Raw genomic sequence first — 26,865 nt, forward strand, 5'->3', positions numbered from 1 at the left:
TTGGAAAAAACCACCGCAATTTTAGAAATTATTTTTTGTAATGTGATAATTTAAAATTTATTTTTAAATTTATTACCGTAAGACAATTTTGTCTTAAAAAAAAAAAAATATATATATATATATATATATATATATATATATATATATAAAGAATAAAGAAATTACAGCATACCTAGATTTTGATCGAAATGCATTTTTTTTAATTCAACATTATATTGAAAAAAAAAATTTCATATACACTTGTCTCACTTGAGGAACAGTATGCTTTATATGGTATATGTTACCGGTATGAAGGCAAATGATACAATAAAATATGATATATTTGACAACTGTTTATAAAAACAGTTTTTTGTTTATGAAAAAGAAAATAAATACATATTTAATCGATAATCATTTTCAAAACAAATTTTTCAAAATTAATCAAATATGAAGAATGATCGAAAATAAACACTACATATAAATATTATTTTAACAAATAGTTACAAACACAAACAAGATTCTAAAATCCCAAATAAGTTCTGCTCCAAAAAATGTCACAGAATAGTTTTTGGAAACTATTTTTAAAAATTGCTTTTGGAAAACTATTGTTAAAAACTATTTTATGAAAACTGTATTCAAAAACATTCTCAAACCATTAAAACCAGATGATAGCTACGAACCATACAGCGCCACTGCGGAGTAGAGAAATAAAGTGGGGCTTATAACCAGAAAGAGGTCTCTGAGCCAGGGCCTCTACTTCCAGTTGGAGTAGAGGCTCAGCCTCCGCAATTAGCCCTGCAACCCAATATCCGAAAACATAGCTCATAAGGGTTACAATCTCTATTTTCTGTGGACACCGATCATTTTATTTCGTGAACTCTGGCCAAGGTCTCAATGCAACCACACGACCTAGAGTATATACTTTGTGAAATAAGCTTTGATTACATCCCTCCAGAGGAAATGACAATTTCTCAGGGAATCAAGATCCCAGTATTGCATACATTTACAAGCTATGAGAATGGCAGTACAGGATGTTCTAGAAGTGTGCCCGCATTGAACCATTATCAACTTCCACAAGCAAAGCCCTAACTACTCCAGGACAGAAACCTCAGCTGGAAATTGCATCAAAAGAAATACTTAGGCCTGCCTTAAGTACCAAACTCTAGGGCAGGGATATACATGTATATTGAGAAACCTCAAAATCAATGACTCTTGCCTTCTTCTGAAAAAATGAAACATCCTTGCTTGACTGGTAATTCCTTGACCAATAAAAACAAAATTCCTCATTTGATGATATACAAGAAACGGTGACCTCTCTGCTGGGGTGAGTTCTCATCTAATCAACAACAAACGGTGAACCAATATTGTGATGAGAAGCTAAACAATTCGTGAAACGTCATTATATTTACAGACCTCACCCAACACTAGATGATGAAATGCAGATCCTGTCCCACAGGCCCAAAAGAATCAAAGCTTCACCAAACAAAACATGAAATCAACTCTCACCTGCATCCAGTGAAGATATTCCAGAGTCAGAGGAGAAATATAAGACTATAAGCAGCACATAAATAGACAATTATTTTGTTTGATTCAATATAGAATGCTAGGATTCTTTCATTGAGCCCCAAAAATAGAGCGTGGCAATTTGTCTGCAATATAACAGAAACTGACCTGCTCTTCAATTTTGGAGCCTAGAAGTTTATTTCCTATTGTTGAGCAAGTGTTTTAGGGTGAGAGAAAGGGAGGAAAATGCCCAAAATAATTCCTGTAATTAATTATAAAGCATATTTCATAACAAAATAAAGAAGCAATATTTACCAAAACAAACATGCAATTAGTAAATATCATAATATAACATTTATCAAAAAATAATTATAAAATAACATTGTCAATCTAATCAATCAAATACATTACTAGAAAGAGTATAAAGACCAGCCTGTCGAACACTCAATCAGAATGAATTCAGTGTTCTGAAGATTAAAAGGTGATGTAGTGGAGGCCTAGAGATATCCAGAGATCTGACCACCTAATGTAGCATTTAACAAGTGGAACATGTACACCAATGGCAAGCGCATAGTGTGCCTACAAAAGCTTATAACTGTTAACCTCCATGTACAATCCATAGCTATATATATATATATATATATATCAAGACAAGTTAGAACAATATTATCAAGGTTTGGTTCTCCATTGCATCAATATAGTGCTTCAATCCACAAACCATAGTGTACTTCTTGGAAACAGCAGGGCTCCGTTATGGAATGTTCCAAGACTTGTCAAATGAGACTCGGGGGTGATTATCACCAAAAAGCTTCAAGCATCTATAGCTTGACATTGACATTACTGCCCCATTTCAAGATGAGAATTAAAAGACTGATGGGAACCGACTTAAATGCCACATTCAAAAGCAGTATGCAATTGGAATTTTGACCGCATTTGATAATGCACAAATATAGAAAAGAATTGTTCCATAATTTCTCCACCAATCTTATGGTTTGAAGCAGAAGATTATTAATATACTGATTTAAACAAGTTCCAACCCCCACATCCCTCTCTCTTTATCCCTGAGACACAATAAGAACCCTACCCTTCACCAAATCACCAAACCCCTTCCCCACCCCCACCACCACCATTGAGAATTGAAGAAAGAGAAAAAAATCTAATAATATGCATTTATTTTCAACAGTAATAGGACCTCAGATTTCAGAGCAATGAGAGTTCTTGGGAATCATTTATTTTTTTCCCCCTTTTCAAAGGCCCAAATGCAACTGTAAGGCATTATAAATGACTATATGAAAGTAAACAAGGCAATGTTTCTGATATCACAACTACATAAAATAGATACAAGTAATACTGCAGACAGGGCCTAAACACACACACACACACCAAGCAATGTAATACTGCAATCATGGCCTAAATGTCACACTAATTGGGAGAGGTAATGAATGTGGTCACCAAGTTACCCTAATTTGACAGACTAAAGAGACCATACACAGACAAAAGCAATGTGATACTGCATGCATGACCTAAATGCCATACTAGTAGGAGGAGATAATGAATGTCATCTCCTCATTACCTCTGATTTGACCAGACTGAGAGGCCACTTCAGAGATCGTTGATGTTGGCTTACTATTTGAGAGAGAAATAGGTGTCAATGGTGGAGAGCCAACTTCTTCAGCCTTGTCTGGATTTTGAGAAGATTCCAGAACCTTGGTCACATGTAATGCCGTAGCTCTCTGACTGCTTGATGGTATGGAGTAGCTCCTCGGGACAGGAGGAGTTGGCAGTGGAGAGGCTGCATTTGATGCCATTGAAGAGGTTTTACTTGTTGCAGAAAGCTCATTTCTGGATATCAAAGGAGCAGAATGGCCAACCAAACCGGGAAATCTAGCTGGCTTGGTTGCCAAGCTGACAGGAGGCCTAGGGAGCTCATGGAGCTCATTTATTCTGGGAGAAGATACAAGAGGAGGAGAAGCACTTGGAGATATTTTTGGGGACGAAGAAGGCTGAGGAATTGGAACACGAGAAAGCAATCCAGAAACTAGTTGGGGAAGTTCGGCAGGGGCAATGGGACCACTGGAAGATAGAACAGGCTTTGTTGACCATGGCTTACCTGTCAATGGACCTGAAAAAGCTAGTCTTTTGACCTTTTTAGTATCAGATGTGTTCAGTGTATCAAGCTGTGGAAGTGAAAGTCCCTCAGCCAGAGGAGGGGGCAGTCGGATGGCAGCATTATTACTGTTGCTCTCTTTGAGAACTGATTGTGCTTCTGATATGGTTGAACCTGACATGTGATCATCTCCAGAATCTTTCTCATGCTTCTTTGGCTCTAAGGGGGAAGAATGCCACAAATTGCGGGTGCCTCCATGGAGGCTTGTTGGCCTTGTTCGGGGAACCGAATTGCTTGTTCTTGAAGGAGTTGAACTCTTTGCACCAACTGGTATGGGTAGCACATACGTGTGCAACTTCCGTGTGGATGATTGTGTTCTTATCCTTTCAGATGGATCACTCTTCTCTGCAATTATTGGAGCAGAATAACTGCCTGCTCTAGGTTCCCTACTGAAACCCTGGAGATCCCCATGGTTTTTTTCTGGATTTAACTGCAGATGGAGAGACTGGGTTAAGAAGCTGAAGAATAGTTCACATTTGTGAATTTAAAGAACAGATCCTTGAAGGTTTGCAACTGAGAGGCTATGAAACTAAACATGATAGTACAAAATGGTCATGGCTCATTTCTATTCGGAACATTGAAAATAATTAGTGAATTTGAGATGCAGTTTCTGCTTGTCATAGCATGAAGTTGGGTAATGGATAAGCAAATGAGTGAAAAATAAAACTGGGCTATAAGCACTGAAAAACTTAATCTTGAATTATAAGTGTTAAATAAGAAGCAAGAAACTTGTTGCTATCATCTGAAATTTTAAGTGTTTCACTTAGTAAAAAATTAGCGTTTCTTTTATATATATATAAGTAAAGGGACGTATATGTATTAAAAAGAGGCGCCAAAATGGCGACTCAAGGTATACATGATAGATACACCCCACCCCCACACAGCTAAAACAAAAAAGGCTGCCAAAATGGAGGGTATGAAAACATCCCCACCCTCAATGAGAGTCCAACCAATCAATGAAACTAATTAGCATCGAAGGACCATCCTTTATGAACAACTTAGTCTTTGACCAAAGAAAACAAACAAAAGAACTCTTTAGTCTTTGGATGGAAAGCACGTCATTTTCAAAAGCAATTCTATACCTTGCCTTCCCAACTGTCCAGAAGATGCACAAGGGGCCTACTCTCCAAACTTCCCTTCTCTTCTTACCCACATAGGACCCATCCCAACCCAAAAGTGTTGCCTTAACTGAAGATGGCAGCACCTAAGGCACCCCAAAAATAGTGAAGAACATCACCCATAAAACCCTTGTGTGGACCAGCATTTTTCACATGTGTCCCCACTTAACAGCAAGACTCACTTTTTCTTAACACAATAGAGGAGGATGTGATCTATAGATTCTTCGTGCATTTGGCAAAAATAACATCTACTCTTCTTGCATTTGGTAAAAAATTAGCATTATAATAGTTTATTATTCAAATTTGTTGCCACACCCTTAATATGACATTCTTTAATATTTTTTAGTAATATTATATTAGTAAATACCTGATTACACAAAATGTTAAATAGACAGTATCCTTAAAATAGTTTAAAATGTATCAATTTGATACAAAACTTATTCTTATATTCACACGTGAGATTCTAAAATCAAAAGTTATGTCACATGTGTACTTGAAAATGAGAAATTTCTCAATTTGAAATTATAATTCAAATTAAAGACCCAAACTTCTTCATTGTAAAGATCCCTAACTAAATAAAAGTCAAAAGACTCAAAATCAAATCCAAGTAAGATTCTCAAAGACACCAGCAAGACATTAAGTTTTATTCCTAGATTCTTTAATGGAGAAGGCCAAAAAATTATAATACAAATTATTTATTCTATGTAAATATACCCTGAAGTATTCAATCAAATAAATTTTTTTTTCCTTGCATGACACCAAATATTATTACTGGCATTGTTCAAACTTAACGATCCATTGATAAAAAGCTTTTAGCTTCTTTGTTAACAAAATTTATTGCAAGAAAAAAAATTTTATTAACAAAATTTATTGCAAGAATGAGTGAATATTAAAAAGAATTTAATTTTCATGGGGAAAATAGAATTTACAAGTGATATAACTTTAGAAATCACTTACAGTGTTTTGCATAAGTGCTAGTCAGGTCTCTATTACTTAATGCATTAAGTGGTTTTGAAGTTGGATCTAGTCATAAGTGACAATCGATTCAAATTAGCGGGATCCACTGATCTTTTACATTTCAGCACTTGATATTGTTATCAAAGAACATCTAAGGTGGTGTTTTTTTTTTTGGCTTTTTGCTGAAAGCAATTTAGTTTTAGAATTTAGGTTGTTTGTTTTTCTACTTTTTCATGACTTATTATAAATTTTTTACTGAATAGAAAAAGCCAAAATATGTAGCTTTTTCTAAATAGAAAAAATAACATATTGGTTTTTTTTACTTTTTAATACTTAATAGAAATAAAATACTATAAAAACAAACAACCTAATATTTAATACTATTAAGCATTAAGGTTCTATTTAGAATTAAGTAAAAAAACAAACACCACCTAAATCTATTATCCAAGGGTTATACACGATTTTACCTCCACCGTTTCCACCGTTGAAGCTTGGGGAAAAGAAAGGTCTGATTGATCCAACTGCAGAGCAAGCCACCATGTTATAGACACAAATATAAGGAATGGCAGAAGTACAAATACAGCATAAGAAATTAGTCACTGTCTAAAAGCTCAGCAAAATGATGATCACTGTTTATCAAAAAACAAATTTCCTATAGCATTAGTTCCTTACCTCCATAGAATTTCTTGTTGCAGACACAACTTCAATCCCCCTCTTATTTTGTCTATAGTCAAAACTCAATTCCCCACCCTCACTTGCATCATAGCCATTCTCGCCATCATCTTCTCCATCTTCCACATCATCATCTTCAAGTCCACTGAATTGGTAATCAATGTGTTGTCGTTCTGCAACCACTCGTAAGTGTTGCTCAACTGCCTCAAGAGATTTAAGTCCCTTTCGAAAGAAATTCAACTGTTCAAATAGCAGGACAAAATTGAGAATGGAAAGAATATGAACATCCATCCCATTGAGAAAAATAAGATGTTTTGACATTTGAAATTTGTGTTAAGGTAGAAACAAAACCTGAGCCGCATGATGACGAGCTGCCTGTGTTAGAAGACTTCGGGACTGCCCTTGTTTCAGAGATTTCAACCGAAAAACGCATAGGGTTGCCTCATCATTAAATTCATCATGAGCTGCTGTCAATTGCTGCAAACTTTCTCCTTTCCCACTTTTTGACCTTCCTTTTTCTCTCTGTTGCGCCTTCATGTATTCATACACGTTTCTGAAGATCATATACCCAATTAAGAAGAAATTTACTTCAACCAAAGGCAAAATATCTTAAAATAGAAAGGTTCAGACCTCTTTTCATCACACTGCCGCTTCATTTCCTACACAAGCAAACAAAAGAAAGGCCTCAGAATAATTGGCACCAATAATTGTATAAATGCCTATGTATTTCACCCCAAAAAAAAAAAAAGGAAAAACTTAAAAATGAACTCCCTGCTTTGATGACATGAGGAAAAGGAAAAACAAAGGAGGTGGGAAGACACTGTTTGAATCCATGGGTCCTATCCATTTCACATTTATATTAAAAATAATAATAATTCTAATACAGCACAAATTTCAAAGATTCCATTGCTGTCTAGTAAGGAAAATAAGAACTTTTTTATTTTCAGAAGACACAAAAACATGTCCATAAACACAAGCACATTTAAAAAATATGTCCAAAACATGGGCGCTTTTTAAAAAACATCAAATGCTGTTTTTTCATTTTTGGGGGAAAAAAAAATGAAAGCACTTCATAAAACTTGACCATTAACTGAAAATGACTAGTTTTTTGGCATGCTCATCATTTTCATTTCTGCAAATAGGAAAATTTTCTAAGATGTCATTTCCACACCTGCTACCAAATGGGCCCTACATTTTCAAACATTTTTTTTGTTGTTGACACAAGATAAAATTTATTGTCTTTTCAAATCAAAACATGTCATGGTAATTTTCAAATTAAGGCAACTACATAAATTACCATAAGGAGACATTTTTCACTTTCTAAAAATTCAGGAAAAATTATGCTGGTACAGTTTCTCGACTCAATTAGTATTATGCGTTCAAGTAAAACCACCACAAATTAGAAACCATGACAAAGATGATACATAGGACAACAGCATGCACATTAGAATAGAAGATCAAAAGCTCTAGGGATACAATAAGACCAAATATAAACCAGTTTGAATAACAGAATATGGGTCATGATTATCATGGCATCCAATTGGGACTTATGAGAAAATATATGATTATGATATGCTAAAAAAAATAAAGGAACCATATAGACAAACCTCTACTGTCCGAAGTTCATTGAGAAGAGACTCTGATGGGTTTGTAATTGTCTGGATAATATGAGACCGCTGAAGGACAAAAAACATGTAATTACTAGGTTAAAGTAAAAGGCAATATTCTAAAATGACTGTGTGTTTAAAGTTGACTGCATAACAATCCACACCCACATAGCTATCAACAAGTTTCTGAAGATCAAACTGCACTTTTCCCATCATTAACAAAACTTTGCCTGCAAATAAATACAAAGCGTTATAGTACCAGTTGAACATCCCAAATTTTATATGATGATTAAAATTTGAATAAGATGCTTGCTCCTAAATAGAGGCAGAATTAATGAAAACCTCCCGCACACTCCAAAACGACCCCCACCCTCAACACACACACACACACACGAGAAAAAAAAAATGAAAACCAACCAAACACACAAAAGAAAAATAATGAAGCCAAAGCAAAATTTTTGCTTTTCTCAACAAATATCAAGTAATGATCTCGTTAATTTAGTAATTTACAGCACATGAAACTGAACAATCTCAAATGCATTTATGGCTAAGAAGTAGGCAGCCTCATATTCTTAACAGGAGATCACCTTCATCACTGTAGTTATGGCATGTTTAATGGCACATACACCCAAACAACCTGCCAGGGGCCACACATGAGGGCTTTGTGCTTTGGCTAAAAGATGCATGCCAAATCTTAATTAGGTAATTTTACCCAGGTGTTTTAAGAAATTAAACATCAAGTGAGATACACATGGAAACCATCATAAGTTTGTAAGGTTTGTTAATCAAGAGTTAGGTCATGCATGCATTAAATAAGGTATATCAATCCTTACCACTTTCTTCATCATCATTAATTGAGGTTTTTTCCACTAGACAAGAGCCCATTTCCCCCAATGACACTGAAAATTCTGCAAGCATAGCTGGAGTTAAATGGCAAACTTCTTCCATATCCTAATGAAAGAGGAAGCAAGGGGGAGAAGACATGTGCATGCACATGCGCATGAGCGAGAAAGATCCATGCCCTAAGAACCTATCTACTAACTTGATAATCAATATAAATTCCTGCAGATGAACTTAAATTGAATTTGTACCATATGCACTGTTTGTTGTAGCAGCAGCAGCAGAAAGCAAGCTATCATAGCAATTTCTCATTTCTTGCATATCCTGTGAAAGCAGGGAACAGAAAGAAAATAAATAGTAATACTTTTAAGGGCCTAGGTCAATAGCATAAAAACCAATATTTACCAAGTTTTCAAAAGTCATTAACTAAATGAAAGAAAATGATAGCCCATAAGAACACAAAAGATCAATTAATTTCCATTTCACAGAACTCAATGGAGTCAGTTATAGTGATCATACTACTGGAAAACTATGCTAAACTTGCTCAATTAGGTGAAAGTTCTGAATTAGATTGTGCTGCTTTGAAATCTGATGGAGTTTTCTTTACCTGTTCAAGGGGTTAGTTTACTTCTGCACATGCTTCATTTGCTCTACTCCGTTACTTTGGACACATTTGGCATGGTGCTTTAACCTTGTTCAGAGACACTTATACTGGTATTGACCCCACAGATTTGGATAATCAAGTGGAATTTATATCATTCCAAAAACTTGAGAATCCAACTACAAGAAGCCAAGTTGTCTGAAACAAAATTTCCTTAATATCTTTCATGTTTATTTTCTTTTTGTAAGTTAATTTAGGGTACCAAATAAAAATTTTGACTTGTATCTTTTCCTTTTTCTGACTCTGTTATCTAATTTGGTGAATTCCTTTGAACCTCAATTACCTATTTCAATCTTTTTCCTTTTTGAAATGATTATGGGGATGAAAGGCTCTCAACTCCAAAATTCAAATAGTGAACAGCATTCTGAAACTATTAATGAAAAGTGAAAACCTTGCTAAATTCGATGGTTAATATCCCAGTGGTGCTCTTTTCCTACTCTCCCTTCCACAAGTATTTGAATTTACATAATCTGTATAATCAAAGGACGTAACAGTGAAATTTAGTCTATACAACACTGTTCTTCCACACACATAACACACAAAGGAATAATATTAAGAAGAAAACCAGGGCATGAAAAAGTTTCCTAACAGTGATTTAGGCAATGACGTGCAGGCCATTGCCCAGTATTAATATTTGCTCTTTCTTGGCCAATTGCCAAATTTAGCATATTTTCTACTTCTCATCTTACAGATATATGTGCTACAAAATTGAAATAATCAAAGACAACAATGACACTCTAGTGAACATTTATTTTGATCTGCTTAATCAAAACAGTCAGATTTTCTCTTTTTCTTTTCTGTTTCTTTTTTTTTTTTTTTTAGATTTTTGATAAGCTAGAGACTTTCTCTTTCGTCATTCATTATACCTAGCAAGCTTCAGGAAAGTATAGAAATACTCAACCTCTAGAACAAGATGCTGTAAAATTCATTTTAAGTCATTGAATAAAAATGAATTTATGCTGGAACTAGAATGAAACACTGCCCACGTTACCAAATGACCCTAATGCTCTAACTCTTCTTTTCCTGAAAGTTTAATCCTAATCAAATAACAATAAAAAATTCTTACACTCTATTTGGAAGGCAAACACTGTAAGGTAAAGGAAAGAAAAACTGAGCTTAATAAATTCTTTTAATTCTTTGTCCAACTCAATTAAGGGTTTGAAAATAAATGAAGTTTCAAATGATCTTTTTACATTTTATTTTCCTTTGTATCGTCCACTGCAACCCAAAAAAAAAAAAATTAAGATTCCTTCTGATTTTTTTCCTTTTCCTGATGGTGTTGGGATCCAGATTAGCGTAACTGAATTCACATGTTGCTTGACAAACTGATTCTACTCCAACTTTAAATGTTTGATTTAAGAAAATTTTCAGCAAGTAATTATAATTAACTTTGACGGTTTTTTTTTTAGAATGAATTCCTAGAAATGGATACCCAAAAAGGTTATGCTTCTGTTGTATTGAGTACAGAGTCCCCAATAAATGAGAGATCAATCTTTAAAGAGGAAATCAGATGGAGATAACTACTCATACATGAAAATAAGTTCACTTCATTGAAACTCAGACTAGGATAGTGCACCCAAACTCGTTTCCCAATTTTACGAATCAGAGAAGCTTCAAGCCTTCAACCATCGTCACCACGAATTTACAGAAATAACACTAAACGCAAGCTCAAAATATTAATACATCAACATCGAGCTCTGTTTCAGACGCCAAAAATTGAGAATACCGAGAGCAGACACAGTAAGGTTGGAGTACCTGCGAGGCCTGGGCTAGCTCATCCACGTGCGCCGAAAGTTGAGCATCTCTTTTCTCCTTGGAAGCATCGTTCTTTGGCAGCGCAAATTTCCGAAGCTTTCCCAGAGACTTCATTCTCCAGAAACCCTAGGAAAATGAGAGAGCAAATCGAAGACTCTCTGTTCCCCAATCTGCGAAATAGAGATGCGAACAGCCAAATTTATGAGCAAACACTGAAATTGAATCGATTTTTCGAACTTCAATGTCCAGGTCAAAACACTCGTAACAGATCAAAGCCGAAAAGAGAGAAGAGGCGAAGCGAAATAAGGAGACGGAGAGGAGTGAGGAATGAGAAAATAAGCGAAAATGGAAAGGCAAGAAAAAATAAAAATTAAAGTGACAGAAAGAGAGAGAAAATTCTAACGTTATTCGCCGAAGTGAGCAAGCATCTCCTGATGCGGTGACGCGTGGCAGTAAAGGTCAATTTGGTAATTAAACAGGGAAGGATGGTCTTTCGTACGTACAACCTCGATCTGAGGGACAGCTGGGCTTCCAAAGGAGCGAGTATGAGGTGACGAGTAGGCTGGGAAGTGGGTTACTCATGACTGGGAACCGGTGTCTAGAAGGAAGTCAGAGTCGGAGATCCTACGCTGTATGCTTTGAAAAACAGAACCCTACTCGCGCGGGCAAGAACAAAAGGGAACTCGCTGTGGTAAATGGACTTTTGTAGCCAATATTCACCGAAGGTGACATGAACTGCTGACTGTGACGGTTCGGACGGTCAAAGCGGTCTCTCGTGGCAGATAGTGATTGGTCATACAAAATAACACGTAGACATCAGATGCTCTCAGTAAGGAAACAGAAAAGTCAGATTTTGCTGACATAGAAAGAGGCATTTCCAGAACACGCACTGTCTCCGCTTTGACCACCGCCCGACGGTGGTATCACGACCGATCTTTTCTACAATTACCATTTCACCCTCTACCCATTCAAAAAAATACAAGAAAAAATACAACACAAACTAACATAAAATATTAAAATCATCGCATATTCCCTTTACAAAAAAAATCTTTTATCCCATCGTGTCAATGGACCCTGAATTAAAAATCAACATCATTCCACCGTGGTTCATTGGGTCATCACGTAAACAAAAGAGGAAAATTGCACAACACGAATGGTAGTCCATCATTCTAGTCAAAGGTAATTATATCATTTTTTATTTTTTATTTTTTATTTTTTATTTTTCTCCAATAGCATAATAAGTACGTTCTCCATGCTACATGAGGCATGCTTCTCCTACCAACGCCCTATTAATTTTGATTTATTTTAATAATAATAATTATAAAAAAAAATTATGTTGAAACTTCAGTGAGCTGAGACTGGACTGTTGGGAATCGAAGGGCATTCAACACTTGTTTACTTTTGTTTTTGTTGAATTATGAGTTTCGATTTTGAGATTTTTAAAGTGAAAAAGTCCAGCAAAAGGCCAGGAGAATTATTATGGAGCGATGGCGACAGGGAAGAAACCAGAGGTTTTGTCGTTTGAATCCAGATTTTCTCTTGGTCAAAGAGGCGTGTTGCTTCAAGCTCAAGCGTGGAAGCGTGACGAAATTTAGAGCAAATACTTGTAGGTGTCACGTGACACAATTTGGGTTGGCAAAAGTCTTCATGGCTACTGTGACGTATTCAATGGTAGCAGTAAACTATACATTTGAAAATCTTTCCCACCTTCCATTTCACTGAATAAAGTCTAAGTTTTGAAGCTTGAAATTAAAGATTTTTCATATGCAGAGTGGGTCCATTGATGAGGAAATATTTGTGTTGTGTCTTTGGTAGCATAGCAGATGGACTGGTACATGGCATGAAGATGGGTCTCACGTAAAGCCCGAATTGTCTTTGATAAAAATATAATTGTTAGAATAAGTTAGAAAAATGATAAATTTGACTATTGAAAAAGTATTTATTGAATTTTGGTGAGTATGTTGACAAAGGATTAAAGACTACCAAATGTAATCTTTCAAATATTATTTTTAATAAAAAAAATGTCATTTCAAAATATCAAGATTATTTAATATGGTCTTTTGAATCTTCCTAAATCTTAAATTTAATTATGAAATAATATTTCTAAAAAAATTTAAAATTTTAAAAATTATCCACGTGCTACAAATAGGTTCAATTTTAAAACTTTTAAAATATGAGTACAAAAGTTTAGGAGTAATTATAAGGCAATTCAAAGATTTTTCAAATTAATTTTCAAGATCTTTGAATTCTCAAGTTTCAAATTTTAAAATTGAGATTTATAAACAAATGATCTGACATACGTAAGCCTTCTATCAAGTCAAAACCCAAATTTAAACTTAAAATCAAAGTTTAAATTACCTTAAAGGCCTGCATCACACCAAGACCCAAGTTTTTTTAGAGTCTAAGTCACATCAAGATCCAAATTACACATAGGTGTAGGTTAAGCCAAGGTTCAAATCACACACTCAGGTCTTAGTTAAGACAAGACTTAAATTACACCAAATCCCAAATCAAATCAAAACTTACAGTCAAGTTAAAACTTAAAATAAAAACTTGTTTAAGAGTGTTTTTACTCAAAATGTTTTCAAGGGAAGTGTCTTCTCAAAGAGTGTTTTTAGGAAAATAATTTATTGAGTGTTTCTTCAAGAAACACAAGTAATTTTTCAACATTATAAATGATTTTTTAAAATTTTAAAAATATTTCCTAAATTTTACCAAACACCTTTTTTTTTCTTTTTTTCTTTTTTTTCCATAAACACTCTTCAAGGTAAAAGTGCTTTTCAAAATAACTATCAAATGGACTTTAAATCAAACTAAAACTCCTATTAAGATGAATCTTTTTCCAACCCTTGATTAATAACTAGAAAATGAAGAATTAGATGATAAAATAAAGATTATACCTATATATATTGAGAAATTTATGTGTACAAAGACTTCGAGTCAAGTTACATCCTTGAAATCCATATTTATAAAATTACAAAAAGAATTCTTCCAACCATTGAGATTTTTTTTTTGCCATTTTTTTTGCCCTTTAGAGTTTAAAGGTTACATTGCTTGGAACATATATTTGCAAATTATATGAGACATGGTTTGAACACTTCAAGTGAGGCTTGATATGCTCCTAACATAAATGAAATTTATTTGAAAGTTGAGATAATATCTCAATAATCCTTATTTACGAGTTGTCTTCCTTTTCCTAAACCAAAATGATCAATGAATCAACATGATCTTCATTTCACCTTCTTTCACCTATGTATCTTAACTGTTTTTAGATAATTGTTAAGTGGATTAAAAGTTAGTTTTTATTAGTTTGTTCATAAATTTTTGTATAAAGCGACCATGTAGGGTAGAAACTACCATCGGTATTCAACTACCAATAATCACCTCTTATTTGTATGTAGTATCTTTTTTTTATGACCATTGATAATTTATATTAAGTGGTTTTTAGCTCCTTTTAAACTGTCTTACTTTCCTTTTAAGGATAAAGGTTACCAATAAAAAACTATCTTGGGGAGAACTTTAAATGTGGCAACTTGAGTGTTTGTGCTATAAGGGTTATCAGTTAAATCTATCTAAAAAACTTAAAACTAGAAAGGCATAGCTAAACAATATAGAGACATGATCAATTCAAATCCAAATTCAATGTTAATAGAATTTGTATATTCTTCTAATAGAAAAGGAAAAGGGTAAGGCATTTTTTGTAATAATAGGGAGCGGGTTTCATTAGATCTATGTCAATCGTCAAAATCAAATAAAGGTTAAATGATAGTTTGATTCATTAAGGGGCATAGATCTAGGCCTATCTATTCTGTCAATCATCAAAGGTTGGGTGAACCACCATGGACAAGACCTCCCAAACTTTATTCTTTTCCATAGTCCAAGGGTGAACCATAATAGAGTAGTGGGGCATGGTGGTGGCCTATTGATGCCATTCTAGACCCAAGAACAAATAGGCAAACCAAAGTCTTAATTCATACCAATCACACCCTTCTTTGTTTGAGTTGTCTTCACACACATACGTGGATCGAAAGATCTCAATCCTCTTGAAAGGTACAAATACATGGAGATCTTCATGAGCCTAGGGAACCTATAATATCTAGAAGTGATTTATTTTTCTTAATTTCTTAATGTGGATATTAGTCAAATTAGGTAGTTTATTTTAATTAAATTATCGAGGTCAATATTTAATAGAATCAATAAAAATAGGACTTAAGTGAAACAAATTTACCTACTAGCTAGAATGATAGGGAATTAATGTCTTCTAAAACCTATAAATATTAAGATTTGTAATCCTATAAGGGAGTTTCCTCTATCAATCAATGGATATATTCAAATCCAATATGCCAAAGATTATTCCATTTATTAAAGGCCTATCCAATTCATACAAATTTTTTAAACGCTAACAAGTAGTTACAAGATAATATCATATTTGACTAACAAATAGTTTATAAGATAATATCATATTTGACTAAGTGACAATATCAATTCTTACCCATCATGACATCATATTAGGTTACGTGACAATGTCACTCTTTGCCACTCATAATATTATATTAAGCGATACGTCACAAATTAGAGGTAATTTGATTGTCAAATTACTAACAAAATTGACGAAGTTAATTGAAGTAGTGGAAAAAATATAAAGTCTTCGATTCACATGTATAAAATAATTAAGAATACTTTGACATGCCTCAAACATATCTATTTTTTTTCTTCAAACATTTTCTCTTAAATTTTTTCGGGGAAACAAACCTAGCCTTGATGATCTCAAATGAATTTGTGGTAATGCAAAAACAATGGAACTACATGCTAGAATTTCTTACACTAATTGTACAACTAATCATATACTATATATTACACAACAAAATTATGAGTAAGAGAAATTGCACCAGAGACCAAGCATATATACCTTGCACTGTTTCTCTTACCAATAGGCTACAAGATCATCTCATCCAATACAGGCAATTGACAGAGAATTTGCAAGAGATTAAGAAAATGAGTGAGAGAAAACTTAATGAAGTGAAGAATGTCTTCAGTCATTAGGAGGCTTTTGCACCCTCTTTCTGGGGCCCGTCTTGAGAAGATGAAAAACTGGGGTTATACCATGCGCTGACGTTCCAGAGATTTTTTATGGACCCATCCTTTTTTAACACCTTCCTGAAACTCCTTCGTTTTAATCCTTTCTTGGGTGATTTTGGTCTTGATCCCTGAAAAGAAGAGGAGAAAGATATTGTGAACTGGCAGAGGATAAACAGGACAATAAATTGGTCTTGTTTGTTTTCTAAATGCTAACTTCATATCCTTTTGATATTATAATGGCTTATGTATTGTGAGATTAACAGGGAGACCAGTGCTTGCTAGTTGTGAATGGATCATCATATATATACATATACCTCATTCGGAATTGGAGATGCAGCCCCCTCCTTCCTTTGTGACTTCTTCTTCTCCCTCTTCGCTCCTTTAACATGACCTGCCAATAAGTAAACCATAAGGTATTTATTTTTGGATTAAAATTCTTTCGTTCTCCCCTTTTCATTTATAGTTTTTATAATAAAGCAATAAAGATCAAAAGTGTAACAACCCAACTGGGTAGACAGCATCTATCCCACTCTCATCGTTGACACAACCTTGGGATCAAACAGGAAGACATCGACATCAAGGATAATGATCGGTTTTGATACCATTTGAACTATACAATATCAGGATAAATCATTTCTGACGTCATTTATAATGGCCAAACAAACAGGCATCTACACAGGTGTCAAGAATGATTTAGGATCGTTCTGATATTATTTATAATGGTTCACTTTTAATAGCGTAGATATTGTTCGAATCCAAAATACCCACAAGAAGTTTTTACATATCATAAAATATTTAAGCACGGGTCAAAATGGCATTGTCCCTTAACATTCTCTTACTTTTGAGGCCAAAGATCTCACCATCATCCTTGTCTAGTTCCCTCGAGTAGCAGTTGATACAGTACTCCCTAAAACTTGGTGACCGTGGATAAAAGAGGTGATCTTCCCTGTCCGAAAGCCATCCTTCATCGTCTTGGTCACCGCTGTCATCCCAATCGTCCACCCTCCCCTTATCCCTTTCCTCCTCTTTCTCCTCTTTCTTGTCTCTAGACTCTACTATCTTCACGTTCACTTCATCTAAGGAAGGTGCCTCCACAAGCCCAATACTCACAACTGGGATATGAGAAACATCTTTATCACTATGTTTGGGTGCAGAACCTTCTTCATCCTCACCACCCTGTTCCTCAATCAGTTGCTTTGTGGAGAGGGTGCCCTTCCCAATGCTCTCGCTTCTGCGCAGCCACGTAATGTCCTCGAATCGACGCAACAGGCCGGGTCTGGCTGGCTGACCTTCCTCATCTTGCTCCAACCTGGAAGCTTGGCAGCCCATTTGATAGAAAAATAGCATATGATTGGAAAAACATTGAGGAGGAAGGGTTGGCTTGGTGGTTACACGTCTGAACGAATTCAGGATGCAACGTTTATTTCGGAGTAACCACAAAAGGGAAAATGGCGGTGGATTTCTGTCCCAAATTCCTTACAGTTAAAACGGTTATGCCTGTGTTGGCCCCAAGGCATCTGCTCCCCTCTGGTTCAAGTGAAGCCTCTCCTTTACAAATATAGCTTATTTTTAGAACAAAACAAAGACTTTTTCAGTTTACATGGCATAAAGCTAAGCCCACACACATCAACCTGCTTCCTTCCAACTTTGTGCCAAATTTGAATCAAAATTAATATAAACTTTTAAATTGTCCCTTTGGGCCAATAGACACTCACGACTTTCTAGGAAGTCAAGAGGAGTTTATTTATATATAGATTCATGAATTTTTTCTAAGCCTAAAATAAGCATCCCTTAGACTAAACAAACTCCCAAAGACTACAGGAAAAACAAACTCTTAAATCAAGTCAAGGCTCTAGGAACTTTCTCCTCTGAGTGTAAGCCAAACACTCATTGTAGGACTAAACAAACTCCTAAATCGAGGTCGGTTTTAATATCATTTATAATGATTCACTTTTAATCATGTAGATATTATTGCTCTGAGCTTAATGAGTTTTCAAGACTTTAAAAAACGTCTACAAAATTAAGAGAAGTTTATTCATATATATAACTATAAAAACTTTTTCCATCATCCAGCTTGAGATATCAATGTCATGTGATATGTCCAAACCCACCACTGCCCGGCCAAGTAGATCACCTAGTCATCGGGGCACTTTGCTAGTTTTTCTATTATTAGAATTTCTATTATTGGAGAAGAATCTGTTTCATCCTTACATCATGGCGGCAGCTCCTCAATCAAATTCGGTTGCAAAAATTTGTGATTCGTTTCGCATAATCTTCAGCACTGTATGGTATTGCATCACCTGGCATTTTGTTTTGGATCCGTCCTTGATTTTCTACAACTGTGGACCATACATTATATTCCATTCCATCACTCACCACTCAAAACAGCATCTGAGGCACTATATAGGGTGATTCTCGTCGAGGATTTGGATTTTATAGGCGGATGTGCCAGAATTAAAGGTTCCTTTGAAGGAGATAATGATCTGTATTAATTACGTTACATTGAAGTTATCAACTGTCATGATACTTGCTTCATTCGGATAATGGATATGATCAATAGGTGTCTTAGTAGATGGAAGAGTAACCATGATTTCCCAACCTATCATGAAATGGTTGGACACTGCTCAAGGGAATATCATAATAGCGTCATAATCCCCATCTTTACTTATGATTGTAAGTTAAAAAAATTTCCCCCACAATTATGATTTTGGAGTTCTTTCAAGTATTGATGTTGCTGAACATGGCAGTTCAAATGTCTCATTGTGTAATCATTAGGACATGTTAGCAGATTATTTTTCTCTTGAATACAGATAACATGCAGCCATGACTGTAAGCAATTAAGCACGTCTCTGATTATTTCCGTGAATGGGGATGCTTTTTGTTGGTGGGTCTTGGAGCAGTAGTTGGAAATTGGATTTGAACTCCATGAATGGAACAGCTCAGTTCCTTACCACATGGGCATTGCATTCTCCTTGACTGGAAGGTAAAGTTTTGCATGACAATTACTCAATACCCCCAACCACATCAACCATGTTCCATGACAGGATCAATGATACTCTGGAAGATGTATTTGTAGCCTATACTGCCCCCAAGCTGTCCATTTCATTGACCAAAATGGAGCCAATAAGTCAGCATTCTACGCCAGAGTCCTACTCGTCCCCTTCCGTCTCAGAAAGATGATGTGGGAAATACTGATAGCCTTGGATGAATACCAAACCACCGCCTCAAGAAACTGTGGTCTGCAGTTCTCCCCCTTTTCTTTCTCTTCCCATTTTGTTTGTTTCTTCATTCCTGCTCTGCTAGGGCAATTGACAACAACTTAATTGGTAAGAATCAATTACTGAATTCTGGGGTTCCTTGTATTTGTGCATTACATGTGGTTGCACATGTGAGGTGTCTGTGCCCCAAATTAGAATGGGTCCTGCCAAAATACAATCATACATTTCCCAGATATTGAGCTAATACAATGGTCTGGCATTTTCCCCTCGTGTATTTACCAACAGATTAAAGAAATAGAAACAATAAAAGAATGGGTGTTGGGCTAAGTGTACATTAGGTGGGTAGATCCATAACACTAGGCTATATCAGCTGACACAACGAATCTTATTCTCATTTCCATGAGGGGTTTGCCTAATCCAAGTAATGGAAGTAATTTACAAGACCTTTTGTGCCTTGTTCCCTCCGCCAACATAACCAACACCATTCTTTAGGAGAGAACAGATTGTTTATTGGAATCATTTATTGATCAAGCAGTTTAAAACAATGTCTATGCAAAATCGGAGAACAGCGAATCTTTCTGCTATTATATTCGACCCAAACCAATAATTCAAACCCAAAAAAACAAAAACAAAAAATGCAGAAAAGTAGTGGAGATTCGATGTAGGGAAGCCTTTTTTTCCTAGAGAAGAGGTATTAAGTTCCCACATATTGAAAGAAAGATGCCAAGTAGCCCCATGTGCAGATGCTCTATCCCACCATCATCTTTGTGGGCATGTTTGTATGCTTACCCATTTGGTATTTTTCCTTTAATTTTTCACAAAAGCCATGATTAGATAACATAGACCCTCTCTTTCTTCTTTCTTTGGATGCCTATCTTTTGTTTATTTGCTTTGGATCATCTTTTCTCTCTCAAAAATCATTTGCCTTTTGTTAATAAAAGCTCAGATACTTAAGCAGCAATCAGTGCCACTGCTTTCTCACTCACTATGATTGTCTTGAATGTGATGGAACTGTTAAAAGCACATAAGAAAGGAATAATAATATTGATTGGAAATCTTGGGTTTGCTTGCAAACCACAATACCTCTAGAACAGTTAAAATGTCTTTTCATTTTGTGGTCATTTCATTGGTGGCACAATAGCTGAACATCAACTGATACAAGCAGCCTATCAAAGTGGTGTTCAGTGCTCTCTCATATATGAAGATGAAGAAAAACATGAGTAAGCACTGCTCCCTTCCTGTTCCTGATCTAAACCCACACCAGAGAGCTCACTGATTTCACTTGAAGATGATGGTGAATAAGGTTGAGGGGGACCTGGATCAGAGCTGTTTTCCACCACCAAATCAATGATGCTCTGAGCTTTGTTGTTGGTAGAGGGCTGGGAACTGACCCCATGTCTCTTTGGTCTTCTCCTCTTCTGAAACATCCTGTATACAACCCAATCTTCCATTTCCTCCACACATTTCTGCAGATGGAATTCAGAAACAAAACAAGAGCATTCAAAAAGGAGTAAAATAAATCACCAGAGTTCCAAATTCAATACTATTCCACTCTGTACCTGGGTTGAACTTGGAGCTGTTCCAAGACCCACAAGGCGATATTCATGCATCACCCATTGGGTTCTCGTCCCCGCCCCAAGCTTTCCTTCATAGAAAACCAGAGTTCTCTTCATCCCCACTGCTCTGCTGCTCCCAGAAGCTACAATTTGTATGTCTTTGCCAATAGCCTTCCAGTAACCACAGCCGGTTACTCTTCTGCATTTGTTCCCAAAACCCTTCCCACTGCTGAAAAAATATCTCCTCTCCTTCACATCACCTAAACCGCACAAGAAATTGAAACAATAAAACAAGAAGAAAACGTTCAAAATACTTCATACATAATGCGGGCAAGCGCAATTTTTATGAACAAAAAGAACCCCAAAAGAACTCAAAATTTGTAGCCCAAACTAACCAGGCAAATCCCAAGGATTGGTTAGGAAAACGTCAAACTCAGGAATGACTGAAGCAGGCAACGGAAAAGAGAGGGCCTTTCGTTTCAAATAGTGCACCACCAGCTCTTCATCAGTGGGGTGGAACCTGAACCCAATAGGCAATTTCACCATCCCTCCACTCCTGACAAAGCTTGGCTTCTCCATCTCCAAAAAGGATGAAAAATAACTAAATAAACCCAAAGATAACAGCTCGGAGTTTTTATTCAGCTGAGTAGAAGAAGCAAGCAACCCATGTTGGAATATTTATAGTGCATCAAATAGAGAGAACAACCAAAGCAAAAGCAAAATGCTTTGCAAAGGAGGGATAAGGGGTTGTGGGCTTGTGGGGGAAAGTAGAAGAAAGGACAGGGTATATATATAGAGAGAGAGGGGGGGGGAGGAGGAGAAGGGAGTAAAGAAATGTGAAATTCCTCAACTCCAAACACCACTTGGCTCTTACTAGGAACTCGGAACTCCCCTTTCTTGACTTGGGCTGCTTTTTTTTGACACTCGTTTCCCAAAACGTGTAAGACACATCCATGGGCCACGGCCTGTGCTCGGTCAATAAGCATGCGCTCATTGACCATCCCTGACTCCCTCATTCTCCATCTTCCTTCAAATTTTCATGATTTTCATGATTTTCGTGATTACCATTTGGAAAATTAGTGTCGTCTTTTGACCTTTCATTTATAAAACCATGTGTTTAATAAACCAGTTAGTTACCAATTGGAAATGGTATATCAAAATTCTTATAATTTCGATGTAAAATCCATGTTCTTGAACTATCTTTTTGTCTTCCTGTACAATATTATGAGATAATTCAAACAAACAGAGTCTCAAATGTTGTGTGAGATCGATTCCCAAATTTTTTGTAAAATCTACTCCTTTTATATAAACATTTTTCATTCTGAATCTAATATTCCTTTACGATTTTCAAACGTTCTTACATGATAAAGAAAGAGTACATATATATATATATATATATATATAATGTCAGTAACGTCTTCCTTCATCCTTATTTGAAATGTGATATAAGACATTTGTTCAAACAATATATAAAGGAAACTTTTATGCATCTTTGAAGAATAAGTCAGGCGTTTGATAGCCTGAAGTAAAAGGCTTAGCCATTGACAAGCTTGTGGGAACAGAAGAAAGACTTGAAGAAGAAACCCAAATAATATAAAGAAGAAGAAAGTCAACTTCAAACCCATTTAAACCATTTTTTTTTCTCTTCACAATTGATATTATAAGACAGACCCATCTGCTCTTTCAAATAAACGCGTCACATGAGTGGAACAGCGTCTGGGAACGTTGAACCAAACCAAAAAAAAAAATGGGTAGGGGAGGGGAAGGGAGAAAGGGTTATTTTAAAAACAAAGTTTGGTTTGGTGTGAAGGGGATGTAGCAGCAAAGGACAAGAGAAGAGAGGCGAGAATGAAAAGGAAAAGAAAAAGGAAGAATAATAGGGTAGAGAAGGGAGGCAAAGCAAAGTACCAAATCCGTATGCGAGCATACGAGTCAAACACGACAATGATGATGATCACAATTTGCGCACACGCACCCCATCTCACGTTTCCTCTTTTGAAATTTCAAGCTTTCCTCTTACAGTCTAGAGATGCGTGTTTGAACACATGGATTTTGATTTCTCAGGAACAAAAAGTAAGCCTTATAACAAGAAAATGGGCGATGTAGCTGGTGTTTCTGTCATTGAAATTGACACTGCACTGCCACAAATTCACCTTAATGGGGGTGGGCAGGCAGTGGGGGTGCCATCATTTCCTTCATTTATTTTTCTATCATCTTCTTGTTCTTCTGGGTAAGAGCATCAGAGTATGACCATTTCTTTGGGGAAAATGATTGGGTATTCAACCCATTTCCCCAATTGATTCTCTGGTACACCCACCATAAATACAAACACAGAATATTAACCAGGTTTTGTGTTCTGATTAAGGCACAATTCCAAGGGGCTTTTTTAACTTTTACTGCAATTTTAAAAATTAATTCTTAAAAAAATGGTACTTTGAACAAAAATTCTTAAAATATGATAATTATAAAAATATTTTCAAATCTATCGCACTTTTGACACCATTCATATTTTTTATATTAATCATACGTGTTAAAAGAAAATTTGAATTTACACTAAAAGGTATGTTTTGAAGAGACACATTTTATAATTTTATAAAATTAAATTTATATTAAATGTATCTCCTCAAAAGATATTTTTTCATAATTTTTTTATTAGTCATACACGTTAAAAAAAAATTGAATTTATACTAAAGAAATATCATTTTCACAATACCATAAAATCAAATTTATACTAAAGGTATATCTTGAAGAAACATCTTCGATAATTTTCATATTACTCACATAGTGAAAAAAAAAATTAAATTTACAATGAAGGTGTCTCAGCAATTTCACAAAATTGAATTTATACTAAAGTGTTTTTTGAATAAATTTTTTTCATAATTTTTATATTAGTCACCTATTAAACAAATTAAATTTATACTAAAAGTGTCTTTTGAAGAAATCTTTCAATATAAATTTAATTTTATGAAATTGTGTAGGTGTCTTTTGAAAACACACATTTAGTATAAATTCAATTATTTCAATGAATGACTGATACAAGAATTATTAAAAGTGTCTCTTCAAGGGACACATTTAATATAAATTTAATTTTGTGAAATTGTAGAAAATATTTCTTAAGGAAACATCTTTAGTATAAATTCAATTTTTTCATTATGCAACTGATATGAAAATCGTGAAAAGTGTTTCTTTAAAAGACACTTTTAATACATATTCGATTTTGTAGAATTATAAAAGGTGCCTCTTGAAAAAACACTTTTAATGTAAATTCAAATTTTTTTAATGTATGTTATTGATATAAAAATTATAAAAGGTGTCTCTTGTAAATTTAATTTTTTTGTATCGTGTATCATTAATATAAAATGATGAAAGATCTTTTCCATGGATAAAGTACAGTAGATTTAGAGATATTTTTCATTGTACTGTATTTTTAAAAATTAATTTTAAATACACCGTACAAATATCAAAATTCCAAGAACTGGTTAGAAAACTAGGGTGTTGCTCTTTCTTTTATTGTATTGAGGGTAGTCATTGTGGGTGTCCCCAGAAAGCCTAGCATGTTTTTTGCTTCACAGCTTCAAACAGGGCAGCCATGGCCCATATCCATGCAATACAATATGAACAGGGCTAATTTCAAAACCTCTTACCTTATTTAAAATCTATAAAGTTTTGAATTTTGGTTTTTGAGTCTCTACTCTCTAGGTTCCAATCTCTTTGTCCACTTGCTATTTTCTTGGTTCTTTGATAAGGTGTATGAAGGTAGGATGAATCAAATTTTTTAAACATTTGTGAATCTAATAAAAGTATATTGTACAATTATCTATGGAGGAAAATGTTTTAAACATTTAATTAAAATGATTATTTTTAAATTTTTACAATATTAATGAGTATTTTTGTCATGCATTGTGTCATTAATAGAATTGATAAAAGGATAAAAATAAGGGTGTGGACCCCGCATTTCGGTTCAATGCGTTTCCCACTCGATGGCGAGCTCGATTTTCATTTCAAAAAATTGATTTTTATTGATTAAGAAAATGACTTGGAGTCGCCACTTATTTTTGTTTTATTTTAAAGAGTAAACAAAATAAGAAAGAAAAACTTTAAGTGTGACTCCTTGTTTTGGAAAAGGTCGGTTTACGAAAAATCTTATCGGGTTCGGGGGTCAGGTTACTTATCGGGAAGGTACGGTGGAGACCGTAGCACCCCTCTAAGTCCCTAGAAACAGGTCTCTACTAATAAAATGAAACAATCATGACATCTAATAAGGAGATCAATGGGTACCCGAATCTATCATGCACGTATGAGTATTAGAATATGCATAGAGAATAACCAAAGTGGAAGTGGATGCATACTTGATCAGCAAATGGCAACGCGTTATCACAAAATAGGGTTAGTGCATAGTAATGAACATAAAGTATGTCACTCATATCACCAAACAGAAAGAATCACCAATAGCACGCATGACATTTCATTCAAATTCATTTTATTTTGAAGAAAATTTATTGATGTAGGGCCCCCACCAAAGCCCGTTTATTTTGCATGAATTAATTTCGTGAACTCCATTACTCGGAATTACAGAATTTAAATTCATGCTTATTTTAAATCATGAAAAAATCAAAAGTTGCTCGCCAAAAAGAAAATGGTGGCCAAATTTATTGAAAATGAGATCTTGGGAACCTCAAGAAAATGCTCTAAGGATGAAGAAAAAGGTGGTACGTTGGCCGGACAAAATTCCGGATGCGAGATATCCGGGGAAGGTTGAACGTCGGCCAGACAGAATTCCGGATGTGAGATATCCGGAGAAGGTGGAACGTCGGCCGGACAGAATTCCAGATGTGAGATATCTGGAGAAGGTTGAACGTCGGTCGGACAGAATTCCGGATGTGAGATATCCGGAGAAGGTTGAACGTCGACCGGACAGAATTCCGGATGTGAGATATTCGAGTGGAATGTCGACGGAGAAGAATTATGGATGTAAGATACTCGGATAAGGTAGAACATTGGTCGGATAGAATTTCGGATGTGAGGCATCCGAGTGGAATGTCGACGGAGAAGAATTCCGGATGTGAGACATCCGAATTAGGTAGAACGTGGTTATGAGTAGCATGAAGGATAGGTATGGGTTGTATGGATATGGGGGCTTGGGGAAGTGGTTTTAATGGGTATGTGAAGGAGTGAAGGATGATATGCACCCGTGAGACTCCATGTAAGCGAGGGAGTGGGATGGAGAATGAATGAGAGGAAGATGGGTGTGGTGAAGGATGCTTGATTTCTGCAAGCTTGAGTGAGGAAATGGGTATGACGACCTAGAGAGAGAGAGGTGGATAGATGAACCCAAACTTTCCCTCAACTTTGGAGCCTTGAGTATGTACTCAGGGAGGAAAAGAAAACAAGGAGATAACAGGATAGTCGCAAGAAGAAAAACATGAAGACTTTAACCAGTATATCGGACCCATTTCATCCTTTCATCCATGGGTCCAACATCCAGTGAGTTAAGATGGAAAATACTCGTCAGAATAGGGCATAAAACACAGCAAGCTCTTCCAATATTTAATCAGTAATCATCAAAACAGAACAACCCAACAGGCAGAAATGAAAAATCACTGAGAATCAGCCTTGGACAGTATGAAAAAAATGGGAAATATACAAAAAAAACAAATGGTCATACCTGGAAATCTCCCTTCTCAACTCCGTGTCCTGGATTCTTCCCAACAACCCTACGCTCCTCCGTTCTTAACTTCCTACTCAAGTTCAAC

The 26,865-nt window shown here is 35.4% G+C and overlaps 3 protein-coding genes across 11 annotated transcripts; all 3 read right to left on the minus strand.

Moving 5' to 3' along the window:
* Positions 1 to 822: 822 nt before the first annotated feature.
* On the minus strand, positions 823 to 11,634 carry LOC100244600 (uncharacterized protein At2g33490). 9 transcript variants are annotated; one of them, XR_009467573.1, is made up of 12 exons: positions 11,260 to 11,634; positions 9,095 to 9,167; positions 8,837 to 8,911; positions 8,172 to 8,233; positions 8,004 to 8,072; positions 7,027 to 7,055; positions 6,748 to 6,949; positions 6,397 to 6,636; positions 6,192 to 6,245; positions 3,110 to 4,079; positions 1,393 to 1,485; positions 823 to 1,315 (listed from the first exon to the last, which is right to left on the minus strand). XR_009467573.1 is itself a non-coding variant. In XM_010662414.3 (11 exons), exons 1-11 carry the CDS (start codon positions 11,371 to 11,373, stop codon positions 1,475 to 1,477), a joined length of 1,899 nt encoding a protein of 632 aa, XP_010660716.1. In that variant the 5' UTR covers positions 11,374 to 11,634; the 3' UTR covers positions 823 to 1,474. The 9 variants fall into 9 exon arrangements, 5 of the variants coding, with proteins under 5 accessions (XP_010660716.1, XP_010660715.1, XP_019080722.1 ...); XR_009467571.1 differs by having other exon boundaries at positions 3,056 to 4,079; XR_009467570.1 differs by having other exon boundaries at positions 823 to 1,485; positions 1,651 to 4,079.
* Positions 11,635 to 16,298: 4,664 nt separating this feature from the next.
* On the minus strand, positions 16,299 to 17,667 carry LOC100249748 (uncharacterized). The gene is made up of 3 exons (XM_002275050.4): positions 17,178 to 17,667; positions 16,653 to 16,729; positions 16,299 to 16,466 (listed from the first exon to the last, which is right to left on the minus strand). Exons 1-3 carry the CDS (start codon positions 17,665 to 17,667, stop codon positions 16,299 to 16,301), a joined length of 735 nt encoding a protein of 244 aa, XP_002275086.3.
* A 2,914-nt stretch (positions 17,668 to 20,581) lies between these two features.
* LOC100256653 (NAC domain-containing protein 68-like) lies at positions 20,582 to 21,953 on the minus strand. The gene is made up of 3 exons (XM_002273613.5): positions 21,508 to 21,953; positions 21,116 to 21,372; positions 20,582 to 21,022 (listed from the first exon to the last, which is right to left on the minus strand). The coding sequence occupies exons 1-3, from the start codon at positions 21,689 to 21,691 to the stop codon at positions 20,738 to 20,740; spliced, it is 726 nt and encodes a 241-aa protein (XP_002273649.1). The 5' UTR covers positions 21,692 to 21,953; the 3' UTR covers positions 20,582 to 20,737.
* Positions 21,954 to 26,865: the final 4,912 nt, after the last annotated feature.

The sequence above is a fragment of the Vitis vinifera genome, chromosome 14, assembly GCF_030704535.1.
Source record: "Vitis vinifera cultivar Pinot Noir 40024 chromosome 14, ASM3070453v1".
NCBI classification, from domain to species: Eukaryota; Viridiplantae; Streptophyta; class Magnoliopsida; order Vitales; family Vitaceae; genus Vitis; species Vitis vinifera.